The 17402-nt window shown below is 48.1% G+C and overlaps 1 protein-coding gene across 4 annotated transcripts in view; it reads right to left on the reverse strand.

The window, feature by feature from the left end:
• PDE2A (phosphodiesterase 2A) overlaps positions 1–17402 on the reverse strand; it is a 429321-nt gene that overhangs the window by 212340 nt on the left and 199579 nt on the right. Inside the window, exon 1 of one of the 4 annotated variants that reach the window (XM_075266336.1) lies at positions 16861–17002. The exons of the other annotated variants lie outside the window; for them this stretch is intronic. Coding sequence (XP_075122437.1) covers positions 16861–16902 — 42 coding nt within the window. The 5' untranslated portion in view covers positions 16903–17002. Of the gene's footprint in view, positions 1–16860; positions 17003–17402 lie in introns of those variants that run through there. 4 annotated transcript variants of the gene reach the window in all.

A 17402-nucleotide genomic window follows, 5' to 3' on the forward strand; every position in this document is an offset into this window, starting at 1 on the left:
ACAGCACTCTCCATCCTGCAGATCTCTCTCTCTCTTTCTTATGGTAGAGTTGGAAGGGACCTCAAGGGCCATCGGGTCCAACCCCCTGCGAGTGCAGGTTTTCCTAAATCATCCCAGCTATATGTTTATCCAGATTCCGCTTGAAGATTTCCATTGATGGAGCGCCCACCACCTCCCGTGGCAGCCTATTCCACTCTCTCACTCCCCTCACTGTCAGAAAGTTTTTCCTAATGTCTAATCTGTATCTCTTTCCCTTTCGTTTCATCCCATTGCTTCTTGTACTTCCTTGTGCTAATGAGAATAGGGGAGATCCCTCTGCACTGTGACTACCATTCAGATATTTGTAGACTGCTATTAAATCTCCCCTCAGCCTTCTCTTCTGCAAACTAAACAATGCCAGTTCTTTTAGCCGCTCCTCATAGGACATGGTTTGCAGACCTTCCACCATTTTGGTTGCTCTTCTCTGGACTTGCTCCAATATATCGATGTCTTTCTTGAATTGAGGCGCCCAGAACTGTGCACAGTATTCCAGGTGTGGTCTGACCAGGGAAGAGTACAGCGGAATAATGACCTCTCTTCATCTAGATTCAATGCTTGTCTTAATACATCCCAGAATTTTATTCGCCTTTTTTGCAGCAGCACCGCACTGTTGGCTCATGTTGAATTTGTGATCTACTATTATGCCCAAGTCCTTTTCCCCTATGCTATCACTTAGTTCTATTCCTCCCATACTATATATGTTTTTTACATTTCTGTTACCCAGATGTAGAACTTTGCATTTGTCCCTGTTAAATACTCTCTCTCTCCTCCATCATTTATACAGCACTCTCCATCCTGCAGCTCTCTCGGCTCTCTCTCTCTCTCTCTGTCTCTCTCTCTCTCCGTCTGTCTCTCTCTCTCCTCCATCATTTATATAGCACTCTCCATCCTGCAGATCTCTCTCTCTGTCTCTCTCTCTGTCTATCTCTCTCTGTCTCTCTCTCTCTCCGTCTCTCAGTCTCTCTCTCCTCCATGATTTATACCGCACTCTCCATCCTGCAGATCTCTCGGCTCTCTCTCGGGTTCTCCGGTCCGCACTCGCTGGAGATTCTGCCAATCATAAATAATAATGACGGTTGAGGAAAGCTTCGGCCATTATATTTTATGAGCTTTGCATTATTGCCACCTCTCTCGCCATCATAAATCCACAGACCGCCTTGTACTGTTAACCCTGAGCAAGCGGCTTAAGTATGATGTGTGAGAAGACGATGGGGTTGGTTCAGTCTCATCTAGAGTGATGTCTCCAGAACCCACATTGTCCAGTATGGTCGACGCTAGAACATCTTAGTATCTTGAATCTTCCTCCAGTTGACATTAACTCATCTCAAGAGGATGTCGGCAAAAACATACCTGAACCAAAATGGAACCTCCACAGAGGAGAAGCCTAGAAGGTGACACCATCTTTATATCTGTAGGTGTCCGTGATGTCCATGGCCATTAAACTTATCAGTCTACTGCTGGAAAGTCAACAGAACTTAACAGCAAAATAGTAAGATGTAACCTATGAGGCCTAGAGTCCTGGTGGTCTGTAGGTGCGGAGTAGAAGACATGTCACCCAGGGTGGTCTGCAGATACAGAGTAGAAGAGATACCACCCAGGGTGGTCTGCAGATACAGAGTAGAAGAGATACCACCCAGGGTGGACTAGAGGTGTAGAGTAGAAGACATGTCACGCAGGGTGGTCTGGAGGTGCAGAGTAGAAGAGATGTCTCCCAGGGTGGTCTGGAGATACAGAGTAGAAGAATGTCACCCATGGTGGACTAGAGGTGCGGAGTAGAAGACATGTCACGCAGGGTGGTCTGGAGGTGCGGAGTAGAAGACATGCCACCCAGGGTGGTCTGGAGGTGCGGAGTAGAAGAGATGTCTCCCAGGGTGGTCTGGAGGTGCAGACTAGAAGACATGTCACCCAGTTTGGTCTGGAGGTACAGAGTAGAAGACATGTCACCCATGGTGGTCTGGAGGTGCAGAGTAGAAGAGATACCACCCAGGGTGGACTAGAGCTGTAGAGTAGAAGACATGTCACGCAGGGTGTTCTGTAGGTGCAGAGTAGAAGACATGTCACGCAGGGTGGTCTGGAGGTATAGAGTAGAAGAGATATCACCCAGGGTGTTCTGTAGGTGTGGTGTAGAAGACATGTCACCCATGGTGGTCTGGAGGTACAGAGTAGAAAACGCCACCCATGGTGGTCTGGAAGTGCAGAGTAGAAGATATGTCACCCATAGTGGTCTGGGGGTGCACAGTAGAAGACATGTCACCCATGGTGGTCTGGGGGTGCACAGTAGAAGACATGTCACCCATGGTGGTCTGGGGGTGCACAGTAGAAGAGATATCACCCAGGGTGTTCTGTAGGTGCGGAGTAGAAGACATGTCATCCATGGTGGTCTGGGGGTGCGGAGTAAAAGAGATACCACCCAGGGTGGACTAGAGGTGTAGAGTAGAAGACATGTCACGCAGGGTGGTCTGAAGGTGCAGAGTAGAAGAGATATCACCCAGGGTGTTCTGTAGGTGCAGAGTAGAAGACGTCACGCAGGGTGGTCTGGAGGTATAGAGTAGAAGAGATATCACCCAGGGTGTTCTGTAGGTGTTGTGTAGAAGACATGTCACCCATGGTGGTCTGGAGGTGCAGAGTAGCAGATATGTCACCCATAGTGGTCTGGGGGTGCACAGTAGAAGAGATATCACCCAGGGTGTTCTGTAGGTGCAGAGTAGAAGACATGTCATCCATGGTGGTCTGGAGGTGCGGAGTAAAAGAGATACCACCCAGGGTGGACTAGAGGTGTAGAGTAGAAGACATGTCACCCATGGTGGTCTGGAGGTGCAGAGTACAAAACATGTGACCCATGGTGGTAGGGAGGTGTAGAGTAAAAGAATGTCACCCATGTGGTCAGGAGGTGCAGAGTAGAAAAGATATCACACATGGTGGTCTGGAGGTGAGGAGTAGAAAACATGTGACCCATGGTGGTTCCATCATAATTCTATATCATCTGTATTTCTGCAGAGCCCTGAATGAACAAGAGAAATGACCAGTGAAGGTTCTGTGAACCCCATAACTTTCGCCTGTGTCCTGTGAACCCCATAACTTGCACCTGTGTCCTGTGAACCCCATAACTTGCACCTGTGTCCTGTGAACCCCATAACTTTCACCTGTGTCCTGTGAACCCCATAACTTGCGCCTGTGTCCTGTGAACCCCATAACTTGCGCCTGTGTCCTGTGAACCCCATAACTTTCGCCTGTGTCCTATGAACCCCATAACTTGCACCTGTGTCCTGTGAACCCCATAACTTTCACCTGTGTCCTATGAACCCCATAACTTCCACCTGTGTCCTGTGAACCCCATAACTTGCACCTGTGCCCTATGAACCCCATAACTTTCACCTGTGTCCTGTGACTCTTTATGATTCTTCTCCCAGGTCACAAGCACGAGTTGATATCTTCCCCCGTCCAGCCTTTGCTCTGATGCTCCTCCACATGGGAGAATAATCCAGATCTACAGGAGACATCAGAGTCCTGGTGGTCAAGAGGCATCGTGTAGGAAGAGGAGACGTGAGTCATGGTGGCTTTTATATCGGTCAACAGAACCTCTCTTCTGGAGCATAACCCATGTCTAGAGAAGCCTGGGATGAGGCAATACAGTGGATAGACCTTATAACTGAGAAGATATTAGTGTCCTGGTGGTCCCCAGATCAGGAATAGGATCAGAACTTCCATATCTTATTCACAAACTCAGGTTTCACAGTCAAGGCTATGCCATGATGGACAGTCTTCACAGGAGGATAGTCCATGTCTACGGGAGTCCTGGTGGTCTGCACATAGAGGCCCATGGAGTGGTGGCCTAAGGTGGGTTTTTAACCCATTTATAGTTGTCGTTGACAAGTTGAAGTTGATGCTATACTGACAGTGAAGGCCATATGTGACCACCTACAGAGGCTCGAGGAGTCTTAGTGGTGAATGTCTAGAACTGAAGGCTATGGAGGGCTCTACAGGGCCTGTGGCGTCATCAGACTTCATTATGGGGCCCTGATGGTCCGGAGGTATGAGGCAGCTCCAGAAGCTGGGCGGGTGAGGGCTACTATTGTGCTGGTCTTCATGATCTTGGCTCTTCCACCAGTGGTGCCGATGATATGGCAGATCTTCTGGATACACACGACCCTGACACTAGGTCCATTATGACGACAGAAGTCACATCCGGAGCTGTATTCCCAATTCTGCCTATAAATCCAGAGCTGTATTCCTAGTTCTCCCAGACAATGGTTTATCATCTGAGTTCCGATAACATTTTGGAGAACGCAGCTCTGGAGGTGAGTGGAGTATAAATCCACCATGAAACAGAGAACCAGCCCAGGATTTACAGAGTGACACGATGTCCCCGGCTCTTATGAAGCCTATATAACGTCTCGGGTGTCGCTCGCTCTGGGTTTGTTGTGCTTGCTCTGGCAGCCTCTCGGCTCCTGCCACTTCTGAGAGGCCAAATAAATAAGACGACTGTGCCGACCGTGTCAAGGACGCTTCCTGTTGATGTCCTATTGTTAAACATCACAAACAGAGCTATGGAAATATCCGCCATCCGCTTCCCTCTGTCCGCAGCTCCAGTACGGCTAGCGTAACCGGCCGCCGACTCCACGGAGCGCAGGAAATGGCAGGTACTAGAGGCGGGCGGCTGCGCCGTGACCTTGGACTGGAGAGAGGCAAGAAAGTTTCAGCGCGGAGAATAATAGCCGGAAGCGGGCGATTCACACTTACACTTTTGTGTGCAAGAAAACAGAACCGACGTATTAGCGCGATGGCGACCGCGATTTTGTATCAGCGGCCTCCAGAATCCAGAGACAATAAATCAGACGGGCGCCGGAGAAATAAAACGCATCGTCAATGGCAATCACTGCAAAGAGATAGGAATCGGAACGGCGTCCTTCCCGGGCTGCCTGGTGCAGGAATAGAATGCCAGAATGACAGTGAAGACTGACACTAACACACAAAGTGCAGCAGGCATAGGTTTATATAGAAATCAGGGTCTGTGGAAAGCTGAGTGTTTACCCAGTGGGTAGTGGTAGTGCAGATATTAGGGATCAGGGTGACTCCTGCCTCTATAGGCCCAGGGCATCTGCATCTTGCCCCCATGGGGCTGCAGGGTCCGGTCTGTGCTGTTACAGCATGCAAGCTTTTCCCTCACAGGTGTCAGCCCCGGCGCCCCCTAGGGTTCCTTACTTCATTTGCACTGACTTAGAGGTGATGAGAGGAGGAATTGCCAATTGACGTATCTAATCCCCTACAAACCCAAAGAGTCATGTCCTGAGGATGAGTGGCCGGGCCACGTGCCCAGACGCCTGCCCGGAAACTGCAAAGCCTCAGTCATATCTGCTCCTGAGAAAGCTGGGTGACAACCAATGTAGCTGTCATGCAGTCTGATCCCGGAATGTCTCATCTGACTAGTTCAGCAGTCTCTTCTAGTCTCTGGAAAAGCCGGGTGACTGACAATAAGGAAGCTGTCGTGGTGACCACCGTGCATGAAACTCAGCTTTCCTCAAGCTCTGCATGGTAGTGCCATAGAGTTATACAGTGGAAGCTCCAGATTTGGCCCAGGCTGAAGATAGACTGCACACAGAGGGACAGCAGGAGGAGAGACTGCACAGGAGGAAGAGACTGCACACAGGAGGAAGAGACTGCACACACCGGGACAGCAGGAGGAAGAGACTGCACACAGAGGGACAGCAGGAGGAAGAGACTGCACAGGAGGAAGAGACTGCACACAGGGAGTGCACAGGAGGAAGAGACTGCACACAGGAGGAAGAGACTGCACAGGAGGAAGAGACTGCACAGGAGGAAGAGACTGCACACAGGGAATGCACAGGAGAGGGAGACTGCAAACAGGGGGTGCACAGGAGGAGGAGACTGCACACAGGAGTAAGAGACTGCACACAGGGAATGCACAGGAGAGGGAGACTGCAAACAGGGGGTGCACAGGAGGAAGAGACTGCACAGGAGGAAGAGACTGCACACAGGAGTAAGAGACTGCACACAGGAGTAAGAGACTGCACACAAGGAATGCACAGGAGGAAGAAACTGCACAAAGGAGTAAGAGACTGCACACAAGGAGTGCACAGGAGGAGGAGACTGCACACAGGGAGTGCACAGGAGGAGGAGACTGCACACAGGGAGTGCACAGGAAGAGGAGACTGCACAGGGGCCACACAGTAGCTCAGTGGTTAGCACTGCAGCCTTGCAGCACTGGAGTCCTGGTGTTCAAATCCCGCCAAGGGCAAAAAAACATCTGCAAGGAGTTTGTATGTTCTCCCCATGTTTGCATGGATTTCCATCCCATATTCAAAAAAAAAAAACATACTGATAGGGAAAAATGTACATTGTGAGCTCTATGTGGGGCTCACAATCTACATTTAAAAAAAAAAAAAAAGAAGAAGAGGAGACTGCACAAGAGTAAGAAACTGCACACACTGTTACTGCAAAGGAGGAAAAGACTGTACAAACCAGGACTGAACAGGAAGAAGAGACTGCTCATACATAGTGACTGCACAGAAGGATGAGAGTGCACAGGAGGAAGAGATTACAGTGGAGAAACAAATTGCACAGACAGGGACTGCAGAGGAGGAAGAGACTGCACAGGGACTGCACCTCAGGCCAGGAATAGACAGTCAGGCTCAGGTGAGCGCTCTTTCAGCTAGAGGGGCTCAGTAATAAAGTGAATACAGAATCTTTCTTCCTCCATACATCTCCTTATCCCTGAAGTGTCTCATCTGCTGCTTCGTTCTTTCATTAGGAAACATCATGGCTGTCAGTGTGGCAGATGAGAGCAGAGCGGGGCCCCCCCACCACCTTTATCCCGGGCCCCCCACCTCCTCCTGAACACCTCTGATACTTCGGAGCATCTGCATCTGTCAATCTGGTTTTCCACATCAAAGCGCAGACTGCGGGCTCCGGCACCGCCGCTGTAATGGAGCAGAGGGATTACTTAATAAGATTCCAGCAGGCGGAGGAAGGCCTGCCACCCAGCTTTCCCACAGCCCTGAGTGACAGATCGTCTCATTTACCCTACATCCGGATAACAAAGTAAATCTACTGTTTGGGACTTTAGGCAAGCTGGACTACGTCTTATATGGAAGCTATTAGGGGTGCAGTGGTACCAATCACTAGCGGGCCCTGCAGCCTGGGGGGGCCCAAAGGTCTCTGAACCATATAAGAAGACCCCAGACAGACAGACAGCCTAATAGGGGACAATGCTGAGACTTTATATTAGGGTCTCCACCTGTGCTGGCTGAATGGAGCGGAGCGATGCTCTGCAGCACACAGACTGCTGCCCCCACAATGGCAGGCACTGATAATGCCAGGCTCACCCACTCACAGGCTCAGTATTACTAAAAACAGGCTGTGAGGGATCAGTCTGCTGCTTACCAGGGCGAGAGCTGGCGTGTTATACAGCCTGCGGACACGTGGCAGGTTTACTGGGTGACGGAGAGGGACAGCACCACAATGGTGACATCACAGTGCTAATAGGATGACATCACAGCGCCCAGATAATGACATCACAGCGCCCAGATAATGACATCACAGCACCCAGATAATGACATTACAGTGCCCAGATAATGACATCACAGTGCCCAGATACCAATGACATCACAGTGCCCAGATACCAATGACATCACAGTGCCCAGATACCAATGACATCACAGTGCCCAGATAATGACATCACAGCACCCAGATAATGACATTACAGTGCCCAGATAATGACATCACAGCGCCCAGATACCAATGACATCACAGTGCCCAGATAATGACATCACAGCACCCAGATAATGACATCACAGCGCCCAGATACCAATGACATCACAGCGCCCAGATAATGACATCACAGTGCCCAGATAATGACATCACAGCGGCCAGATACCAATGACATCACAGCGCCCAGATAATGACATCACAGTGCCCAGATAATGACATCACAGCGGCCAGATACCAATGACATCACAGCGCCCAGATAATGACATCACAGTGCCCAGATAATGACATCACAGCGGCCAGATACCAATGACATCACAGTGCCCAGATAATGACATCACAGTGCCCAGATAATGACATCACAGCGCCCAGATACCAATGACATCACAGTGCCCAGATAATGACATCACAGTGCCCAGATAATGACATCACAGCGCCCAGATACCAATGACATCACAGTGCCCAGATAATGACATCACAGCGGCCAGATACCAATGAACCCTCACACTGTCCTTATAGGAATGTTCCATCAGGATAATCCCCCTTTCTAATGTGGATCTAGACTGCAGAGACCCCCCCTACAATAATGGGGTTATAGACAGGACATTTGTCATAGGATGATCCCTTTAAGGCTCAGGGCTGTATCTTCTCTACTGGTGGAGTAGACTGTATTGCCACAACAGTGAATTCTATGGGAACAGGGAACCAGTCGGCGCCATCACCTGGTGTAACCTGGATCAGCGAGGAGAATGGCGAGTACCAGAGGCGCTGAGGGTGCGGTTATACAACAGACCTTGGCGGACAGGTGGAGGGGGATGGATGGCGGCACCATGACCGCCATACAGAATCTACACTGACAGACTCACCCATCAGCACAACTACCCGGACTATCCCCTCAGTCACCGCCACTGACTGACCCCACAATATCAGAGAGTTGTTTCATGTAACACAGATATTCAATACAATTTCTCATCAATTCCTGACAATCTCCTTCCAATCATATTATATAGAAAGCCTATGGAGCTGGCAGAGAAGTCAGCAGGACGTGACCAGGACCCGGCGCCAGGATACTCGCAGGGTAAATACATATAAAGTTTAGTGGTGCTGGTTTTATATGGCGGATATGCATGACCGTAGCGCCACAGCGTAGACCGAACAAGTATCCAAGGCCTGTAATCTGAGCTGTGTACTAAGAGGAGACATTACAGTCCTATAAAAAGTGCTTATAAAACACATCATCACCTGTACAGGAGGCGCTACTGAGCCCGAGGCACCGCGGACTGTAAGCTCTGAGGGTATCTCACTGTGTACATACATTATATTACACCCTGTATTATACTCCAGAGCTGCGCTCACTATTCTGCTGGTGCAGTCACTGTGTACATACATTACATTACTTATCCTGTATTATACTCCAGAGCTGCGCTCACTATTCTGCTGGTGCAGTCACTGTGTACATACATTACATTACTTATCCTGTATTATACTCCAGAGCTGCGCTCACTATTCTGCTGGTACAGTCACTGTGTACATACATTACATTACTTATCCTGTATTATACTCCAGAGCTGCGCTCACTATTCTGCTGGTACAGTCACTGTGTACATACATTACATTACTTATCCTGTATTATACTCCAGAGCTGCGCTCACTATTCTGCTGGTACAGTCACTGAGTACATACATTATATTACACCCTGTATTATACTCCAGAGCTGCGCTCACTATTCTGCTGGTGCAGTCACTGTGTACATACATTACATTACTTATCCTGTATTATACTCCAGAGCCGCGCTCACTATTCTGTTGGTGCAGTCACTGTGTACATACATTACATTACTTATCCTGTATTATACCCCAGAGCTGCGCTCACTATTCTGCTGGTACAGTCACTGTGTACATACATTACATTACTTATCCTGTATTATACTCCAGAGCTGCGCTCACTATTCTGCTGGTACAGTCACTGTGTACATACATTACATTACTTATCCTGTATTATACTCCAGAGCCGCGCTCACTATTCTGTTGGTGCAGTCACTGTGTACATACATTACATTACTTATCCTGTATTATACTCCAGAGCTGCGCTCACTATTCTGCTGGTACAGTCACTGTGTACATACATTACATTACTTATCCTGTATTATACTCCAGAGCTGCGCTCACTATTCTGCTGTATAGTCGCTATGTCAGGGTAGCTGTACTTGTACACAGATTTTGCAGGTAAGGGCTTTTCCATGTGTCAGGCAGCAGTGAGACCCCTCTGTGCTGCTCTCTATATACAGATCCTCTCCGGCGCCCGCTCTGTACCAGCCGTGCAGTTTGTCATGTTAATCACACTTGATGGTATAATTGGCGCTGGCTCTGCGCCCGTCAGGCAGAATGCAGGGGATCTGGATCCAGAGACTTGTCGCAGCACCTGGCAGCAGCCTGCAATAACCGCCAGTGCCAGGCAGAGCCCTCCTGCTACTACTGATACCTCTTATCTCCTCTGCTGGACCCAAGGTGACATTTACTAAAGGGTAAATCAGCCGAGCAGGAAACAAGGGGTGAAGGGAAAGTGCCGAATATGGATAGCATTAACCCCCTCACTGCCAAATGTCAGGTGTGCCAAGAGTAATGGTGCTGAAACTTTCTATATGGCTGTTCTCAGTATCTGCTCTTATTCTGTATATATGGACAGTGCACAGTACTTCTCTATCCTGTATATACATGGACAGTGCACAGTACCACTTCTCCTGTCCTGTATATATATGGACAGTGCACAGTACTACTTCTCCTGTCCTGTATATATATAGACAGTGCACAGTACCACTTCTCCTGTCCTGTATATATGGACAGTGCACAGTACTACTTCTCTTATCCTGTATATATGGACAATGCACAGTACTACTTCTCCTGTCCTGTATATATATGGACAGTGCACAGTACTACTTCTCCTGTCCTGTATATATGGACAGTGCACAGTACCACTTCTCTTGTCCTGTATATATGGACAGTGCACAGTACCACTTCTCTTCTCCTGTATATATGGACATGCACAGTACCACTTCTCTAGTCCTGTATATATGGACAGTGCACAGTAACACTTCTCTTCTCCTGTATATATGGACAGTGCACAGTACCACTTCTCTTATCCTGTATATATGGACAGTGCACAGTACCACTTCTCTTCTCCTGTATATATGGGCAGTGCACAGTACCACTTCTCTTGTCCTGTATATATGTATGGACAGTGCACAGTACCACTTCTCTTATACTGTATATATGGACAGTGCACAGTACCACTTCTCTTATACTGTATATATGGACAGTGCACAGTACCACTTCTCTTGTCCTGTATATATGGACAGTGCACAGTAACACTTCTCTTCTCCTGTATATATGGACAGTGCACAGTACCACTTCTCTTATACTGTATATATGGACAGTGCACAGTACCACTTCTCTATCCTGTATATATGGACAGTGCACAGTACCACTTTTCTAGTCCTGTATATATGGACAGTGCACAGTACCACTTCTCTTATGTATATATATGGACAGTGCACAGTACCACTTCTCTTATACTGTATATATGGACAGTGCACAGTACCACTTCTCTTATACTGTATATATGGACAGTGCACAGTACCACTTCTCTTATACTGTATATATGGACAGTGCACAGTACCACTTCTCTTATACTGTATATATGGACAGTGCACAGTACCACTTCTATTCTCCTGTATATATGGGCAGTGCACAGTACCACTTCTCTTCTCCTGTATATATGGACAGTGCACAGTACCACTTCTCTAGTCCTGTATATATGGACAGTGCACAGTACCACTTCTCTTATACTGTATATATGGACAGTGCACAGTACCACTTCTCTTATACTGTATATATGGACAGTGCACAGTACCACTTCTATTCTCCTGTATATATGGGCAGTGCACAGTACCACTTCTATTCTCCTGTATATATGGACAGTGCACAGTACCACTTCTATTCTCCTGTATATATGGGCAGTGCACAGTACCACTTCTCTATCCTGTATATATGGACAGTGCACAGTACCACTTCTCTATCCTGTATATATGGACAGTGCACAGTACCACTTCTCTTATCCTGTATATATAGACAGTGCACAGTACCACTTCTCTTATACTGTATATATGGACAGTGCACAGTACCACTTCTCTTATACTGTATATATGGACAGTGCACAGTACCACTTCTCTTATACTGTATATATGGACAGTGCACAGTACCACTTCTCTATCCTGTATATATGGACAGTGCACAGTACCACTTCTCTTATGTATATATATGGACAGTGCACAGTACCACTTCTCTATACTGTATATATGGACAGTGCACAGTACCACTTCTCCACCTGGACCTCTCATAGCCTGGGCCGTGTGTCTGATGACATCATAGTGTGATGTATTCTGTGACATCACGGATTACAGGCTGTCATGGTATCAGTGACAAGGAGAAGAGAGACCGCTTGAGCATGCCAGGCAGTGTTATCATAGGGACGCCAGCCTTACAACAAACTGAAACTGTTCTAGACCAGTCTGAAATGACAGCTCAGATTTGTAGTCTTGCTATGAGGCCCCGTGTCCCTATGACAACACTGATCTTCCCCTGTCCAGTAAGTGTTGTCGTGGGGACATATGAGACCTTAATCTACAACCTTCGGCTTCTTATATTGACAAGTGGCCCCAATAAGGGATGAAATGAAGGGGCTGCAATGACAGAGGAGTGGACGCTGCACTTCCTGAGATCTTCAGGCTGCTGACAGGACGTCTTGTAAGATGCCCCCCCACCCCCGGTCAGGGCTGAGACACTTCCTGCGATTTAGGATTTCCTGAACAAGTCTGTGTGGATGAAATGATAAATACGGGGCGGTCAGTGCGGAGAAGGACAGGGGCGTCTTTAAGGAGGGATTGGTTCCTTCAAGTCTATAATGTAATGGAATCGTGTCCTGACTTCCTGCAGAGCTGCAGTGTAAAGCATGGCAGAGCTGCTGCTCATACACAGGAGCCAATCAGAACAAGCAGAGCTGCAGTGTAAAGCATGGCAGAGCTGCTGCTCATACACAGGAGCCAATCAGAACAAGCAGAGCTGCAGTGTAAAGCATGGCAGAGCTGCTGCTCATACACAGGAGCCGATCAGAACAAGCAGAGCTGCAGTGTAAAGCATGGGAGAGCTGCTCATACACAGGAGCCGATCAGAATAAGCAGAGCTGCAGTGTAAAGCATGGCAGAGCTCATACACAGGAGCCGATCAGAACAAGCAGAGCTGCAGTGTAAAGCATGGCAGAGCTGCTGCTCATACACAGGAGCCGATCAGAACAAGCAGAGCTGCAGTGTAAAGCATGGCAGAGCTCATACACAGGAGCCGATCAGAACAAGCAGAGCTGCAGTGTAAAGCATGGCAGAGCTGCTGCTCATACACAGGAGCCAATCAGAACAAGCAGAGCTGCAGTGTAAAGCATGGCAGAGCTGCTGCTCATACACAGGAACAGATCAGAACAAGCAGAGCTGCAGTGTAAAGCATGGGAGAGCTGCTGCTCATACACAGGAGCCGATCAGAATAAGCAGAGCTGCAGTGTAAAGCATGGCAGAGCTCATACACAGGAGCCGATCAGAACAAGCAGAGCTGCAGTGTAAAGCATGGCAGAGCTGCTGCTCATACACAGGAGCCGATCAGAACAAGCAGAGCTGCAGTGTAAAGCATGGTAGAGCTCATACACAGGAGCCGATCAGAACAAGCAGAGCTGCAGTGTAAAGCATGGTAGAGCTGCTGTTCATACACAGGAGCCCATCAGAACAAGCAGAGCTGCAGTGTAAAGCATGGCAGAGCTGCTGCGATACACAGGAGCCGATCGGAACAAGCAGAGCTGCAGTGTAAAGCATGGTAGAGCTCATACACAGGAGCCGATCAGAACAAGCAGAGCTGCAGTGTAAAGCATGGTAGAGCTCATACACAGGAGCCGATCAGAACAAGCAGAGCTGCGGTGTAAAGCATGGCAGAGCTTCTGCTCATACACAGGAGCCGATCAGAATAAGCAGAGCTGCAGTGTAAAGCATGGCAGAGCTCATACACAGGAGCCGATCAGAACAAGCAGAGCTGCAGTGTAAAGCATGGCAGAGCTGCTGTTCATACACAGGAGCCGATCAGAACAAGCAGAGCTGCAGTGTAAAGCATGGCAGAGCTCATACACAGGAGCCGATCAGAACAAGCAGAGCTGCAGTGTAAAGCATGGCAGAGCTGCTGCTGATATACAGGAGCCAATCAGAACAAGCAGAGCTGCAGTGTAAAGCATGAGGTAGGGGCCGGGCAGCCTGGAAGAGGATATTAGACTACCTAAGACTCCAAAAAGGAGCAAAGGCTGAAGACAAGAAAGGTAACAACAAAATATCAGACTTCTTGGATACTTTGAGGCCCAGTGTCCCTCTGACAACACTGATTGTCCACATCTCACGGACAGTAAGTGTTGTCACGGGGACACAAGCAGAGACCTATCACCTGTAATATGTCAGCGCACAGGCCGAGGTGGAGACTACGGAAGAATTTCGTCCTTATCTCTAGAATGTTCTGTGCCCTCCCCTCCCCCCTGTTTATGTCTAAATATAATATCCAGCCTGTTATTATTTGTAATGTGGCGCCGTCTGTGATCTCCATCGTCAGGTTTATACAGTGCAGATGCCACAGATGACGGCAGACTTGCCCTGAAACGCGCCGCTGGGATCTGCTGTATTGGCGCAATGACGCGTTTCGCTGTCCTACAACGATGGGTCGATGGAGAAATAATGGCCCCTGTGTCTGCAGGACGTAAATTCTGGCAGGTCCCTGTAACTATGGGACAGACGTAACATCCAGGTGTCAGATCTGATATTTGTCTGCTACTCTGCTGAGCCCTGGGAAACACCAGGGGAGGGAAACAGCGGGTGCAGAGGTCATGTGACCCCAGGAACTGGATACAATGTAATGACCAATCACAGCGCAGAAGTGAAAACAGAAACAACGTAACACCAAGATCTAGATCACACAGTGCTCCATGACCGACCTCTATGATCCGCCATAAGGATTGTCATAAATGCTAAATATCCCTGCAGCGCCCCGACAGGAGAAATGAGGTACTACACATGATTACTGAAATCAATAAACTGTCCATGGGATAGACCGACATACTCGGCCCCTAGAAATCTGATGGACAAGATTGGCAAATATATGGACGTTACGTGAAATCAATAACCATAAGAAGAACAGGCAAACAGAAAATGGAGCAATACGTCTCGGTCTGATGTCATGCCCAGACAGACCCCGCACGGCATCCATGGACTGAAGACCCCGAGGCTCCAAACCAGTTTTTAGGTTCAGAGGAGTCTGGATGGGGTCTGACTTTTCCGGTTCTGGACTGGGTTTTGGGGGGCACATTTTGGGGTCTCATCTTTGGGTCGGGTTTTGAGTCTTGAGATTGGGATCCTGGTTGAGTTTGCATCTTCTATGATCTTGAATTAAGGTTTTAAGGCGCGGATTCCAGAAAAACTTGTTGTATTATGAGATGGAAGTTTTAGAATGAATTTTGGGTTGGGGGGGCTAGTTGGGTTTCGGGAGTTGAGGTTTGCATTCTGGTTGGTTTGGATCTTGAACAATCTTGAATTTTAAAGTGAGAGTCTCAAAATTTTTGGGTTGCAAGATTTAGTTTTTATATCGGATTTTGGGTCTTAGGGTGAAGGGTCAGGTGAGGTTTTGACTCTTTGAGAGTGGATTTGTGGCTGGGATTTGGAACATGAGGACTGAAGTTCAGGCTGTGCTGGGAATTTCGGGCATCTGCTTGGGTTTGGATCTTAAATGGTCATTTTCAGGTTAGAGATTTCAGTAAAGGTTTTAAGGTCAGAGCTCTAAGGTAAGTTTTGGGGTCTTGAGATATGGGTTTCAGATTGGGTTTTAAGTATGGAGGAATGGGCTACAGAGTTGGTCTTGAGGTTTGGGCTTTGATCTTAAACAGTCACTTGCACATTAGAGGTTTAATAATAAAGGATTATCTTATCTTATCTTATCTTATATGTGTTTCTGGGTAAATCATTGAATTCTTACAGGAGGGTTTCAGGTTTTGTTTTGGGACTTTAGTTATGAGTCTCAGGTTGGGTTTGAGCCTTGAGGTTGGACTTCTGGTTGACTTTGGAACTAAAATGGTCACTTACATTTGAGAGTTTGGATCTTAAATGGCCACTTTTAGATGAGAGATGTAAGGTGAGGGCTTCGGGGTCTTCAGGGTTCCAGTGTGTCTTGTTTTTTTCCATGCTTTGTTTCAGGTTGGTTCTTGAGTCCTGAGGTCTGGACTTGTGGTCGGGTTTAGACCTTGAATGGTTACTCTCAGGTTAGGATTTATGGTGTAGATTGCTGAGCATGTTTTTGGGTCTCGAGGAATGGGATTTCAGATTTTAAAGTGTTTATCAGGTAAGTAAAGTTCAGATATATCAGGTCCTGAGGTGACCTTATGGGGTCAGGAGAGACGAGTGATGTCCAGGACTGCAGAATAACCACCATATCCCTCCATATAACACATATAATACACAATCCCTCCATATAACACATGTAATACACAATCCATCCCTCTTACAAGTCTCTATAACATGGACTGAGGTTTCACCTTGTGTCCTCTGACATATGGCTGACCTCTTCTATCAGTCGTGTCCGACCACCAGGTGTGATATACAAGAGATTGTGCCTGGTGACAAGTCCTGCTCACGCAGCAGAAGGTTACTCAATATCTAATAAGACATAACATTTTCTAAACAGCCAAAAACATTAAGGACGTCTCCTCTATACAAGATCCATCACAAGCAAAGTCCTACGTTATCTGTTACTCCAACTCCGGAGCCGATCGGGGTAGAAGCGATGACCCCAGAGATGACCCCAGGGATCCAAAATAACAAGAGAGACATAAAAAAAAGCCCAAAACAATCAGAAGATACAAAGCAGAAGACAATGGTAACAATGTATCACTGGGCATCTGCACTGGGGGCGAGGGCAGCCGGGTCCCCCATGGTCCCCCGACCTCCCAGGACTTCACCACAGAAGACAAAGTTACCTGAAGGTCTATGGAGGCTCCGCAGCCCATCATCATCATCATCGGCGTCTCCTGGCAGCTGCTGTCACGGACGTGTCGAGTCCATGGGTTTGAGTGACTGGATGTGACAGCAAAGCAGGGAGAGGAAATGAAGGTGAAGCCCTGGCTGAGCGCACAGGCTTCCTATGAAGTTGTGTACAGGAAAGAGGCGGATGACACGCTGCCCGGTGCAGGGTCCCATCTGTGTGCGCTCGGGGCTCAGCCTCCTTACAGGGACCTTACATTGAACCTGACCTACATTGTCACCAGCGAGGACATGCACTGGAGCGCCATTACACAACGTCTCCCCAAAACTCACTACAGTCTACACTCGTCCTCTTCTCTCAACTGGTAGAAGCTGTATTTAGGTGTCTGTGCCTGGAAAAGCTGGGTGACGATATGGAGACCAATGTGTCTCCACCCAGTCTTATCTGTGTAAGGAATCAGTAGTGAGGTGACTTGTATACAAGGATGTTTCTTAGGTGTGACCCTATAAAAGTATGTCCTATGTCACCCCAAACCTC

This window comes from Leptodactylus fuscus, chromosome 2 (genome assembly GCF_031893055.1).
Source record: "Leptodactylus fuscus isolate aLepFus1 chromosome 2, aLepFus1.hap2, whole genome shotgun sequence".
NCBI lineage: Eukaryota > Metazoa > Chordata > Amphibia > Anura > Leptodactylidae > Leptodactylus > Leptodactylus fuscus.